The sequence below is a fragment of the Chenopodium album genome, chromosome 21, assembly GCF_948465745.1.
Source record: "Chenopodium album chromosome 21, dcCheAlbu1.1, whole genome shotgun sequence".
NCBI lineage: Eukaryota > Viridiplantae > Streptophyta > Magnoliopsida > Caryophyllales > Amaranthaceae > Chenopodium > Chenopodium album.
The window spans coordinates 28603914-28606392 of NC_137854.1; the positions used below are offsets into that span (position 1 = coordinate 28603914).

The 2479-nt window shown below is 40.1% G+C and overlaps 1 protein-coding gene across 1 annotated transcript; it reads right to left on the reverse strand.

Annotated features, from left to right (window-relative positions):
* LOC145600605 (uncharacterized) lies at positions 1 to 402 on the reverse strand. The gene has a single exon (XM_081656493.1). The coding sequence runs from the start codon at positions 400 to 402 to the stop codon at positions 1 to 3; it is 402 nt and encodes a 133-aa protein (XP_081512619.1).
* Between the last annotated feature and the right edge of the window lie 2077 nt (positions 403 to 2479).

Below are 2479 nucleotides of genomic sequence, written 5' to 3' on the forward strand. Positions count from 1 at the left end.
TTAAACGCAAGGGAGGGTTGTCGTAGAATGGCAAACCTGTAAAACCCCAAAAGCCCGTTCAATGTCCTTCCGAGCTGCAGCTTGTTTATCGGCAAATAATTTATCCTTTTGAAGTTGTGGAGGTGTTATGCCTTGAATAAAAGTAGCCCATTTTGGGTAAATGCCATCTGCTAAGTAATAGCCCAACTTGTATTCATGGTCATTCACGGTGAAATGAATTGGAGGTGCCCGACCATGAAGAACATCATCAAAGACAGGAGATCGGTAAAGGACATTAAGATCATTACAAGATCCCGGGATTCCAAAGAACGCATGCCAAATCCATAAATCTTGATCTGCAACGGCCTCCAGAATGAGGGTTGCATTTTTATTACGGACTGCGTATTGCGCTTTCCGAGCCATAGGGCAATTCTTTCACTCCCAATGCATGCAGTCAATGCTACCTATCATACCGGGAAAACCTCGCATTTCATTTTGATGCAAGATTCTCCTTAAATCTTCGTCGGTGGGACTTCTGAGATATTCAGCTTCAAAGTGTGTAATAACCCCTTGACAAAAATGTTGCAAGGCCAATCTGGAGGTAGTTTCGCCAATGCGCAGATACTCATCCACCGCATCTGGACAGGTACCGTACGCCAACATTCTAATTGCAGCGGTGCATTTCTGCAACGGTGATAACCCAAGCCTTCCAGCTGCATTCCTACGCTGCTGGAAGAATTGATCCCCCTCAACCACCTTGTTCATAATCCTACAAAACAAAGGTCGTTGCATTCGAAATCTACGCCGAAATTGTTTGTCGCTATAAACTGGATTACTCGCAAAGTAATCATTAAATAATTGAACATGCCCCTTTTCCCTATCTCTTCTATCCGTATCCCTCTACGCTCTGGAACACATTCAACATCGGATTCGGGTTGGGGTTGTGTGTGGTTGTTATTCAACAAAGTTGGTAGATGGGTTGTGACAAATTTGTCAACTAAATGATCAAATTCTACGTATTGATCAGAATCAGACGAGCTGGAGGTTGAGCTAATGGAAAACATTGTGTTTGCTTGTTACTTATGGGTGTTTGGATATTTTTGAGGAGTTGGATTATAATGTGTTTTGCGTAGGATGGTATCACTATCATTTATAAGCATGAAAACTCAATGAGAGGTCCAAAATATGAATGACAATTCCATGAGTGATGAAACATGATTGACAATTCAATGAGTGATGAAACATGATTGACAATTCAATGACACTTAAGATAGTAAGACAGAAAAGAATCTTGACTATTCAAAATACAATTATACAACTGACATGAAAGACATATGACTACTCGATGTCTAATAAGACAAGGGACATGAATAAAACTCATAAAAATTAAACTAATTAAAGATTAACAAACTAAAGAAATCTAACCTGAGATACTAATTAAAATTGAACAAAATAAAGATAAGCTAATTAAATTTGAACAAAATAAAGATAAGCTAATTAAATTTGAACAAAATAAAGATAAGCTAATTAAAGATAAACTAATTTAACAAATCTAACCAAATAATACAACTAATTAAAAATAAACTCATTAAGGAAATACAATCAATTTCTACCGTAGACTAATTGAAGTAACTCGTCCTTGTGGGCCTCTTCAGCTGGAGTGAGTGGTGTTGTCCTTGCTAAAAGTGATTCAAGCATATCAAAATTCATTTTCTTCTCTGCTAAATCAACCTGTTTTTGCTTCCTTTTTTCCTTTTCTCTATCAAGCTCCAACCGTTGTTGTCGTAAATTCGCCTCCCTTCTCTAACCTTTGTACACGCCATGATCTGTTCACTAATGCTCAATATTGCACTTTCGGAAGCAACTGCTTTGCCCTTACGCTTAGCCATCGTTTTTTTGACACCGTCTGGTCGTGGTAATCCTCCGGACATAAATCCATCAGTACGGATTTCATTCTCACTCTCCGCCCGAGACCGTTTCCCACTTCCACTGCTATCTTCCTCATCATCGGCACCACAACCCTTTCTTTCCTCCTTTGACAGACCCCATCTTAGTTTAGTCCTCCACTTCGGATCTTTATTAACCATTTCCACTCCATGTGGAAATGCAAAATTATGTTGTGGATTAGAGGACATATAAAACAACTTGGAAGCGTGTTTAATTCGATCGGCTTCATTGTAAACACTTCCGCTTTTAGGGAGTTTGCCCGCCTCCTCATAGCAATTAGTCCACTGTACCAAATCAGCTGCCATTCTTCTCCAATGTGTCTCCAAACTCTTCATAGGTCTTGGCGGGAGAATATGCGGTTTCTCAGCGTGTAGTTTACAGTAAGCTGCATGAACTTTTTGCCATAGTTCGGATGCCTTTTGGCTCGTACCACGAAGCGCATCATCACTTAGTTCTAGGTAGAGCCCAATTAGAGCTTCATCCTCAGCAACCGACCAAATGCGACTCGCTTTGGCAAGTGGTTGATTGGCCGGAATCCTTGAAGGTGGTGGAG

What these genes read in the sequence shown, in the direction of transcription:
- LOC145600605 (XM_081656493.1), bottom strand. Translation starts at nt 402, where the DNA reads ATGGCTCGGAAAGCGCAATACGCAGTCCGTAATAAAAATGCAACCCTC.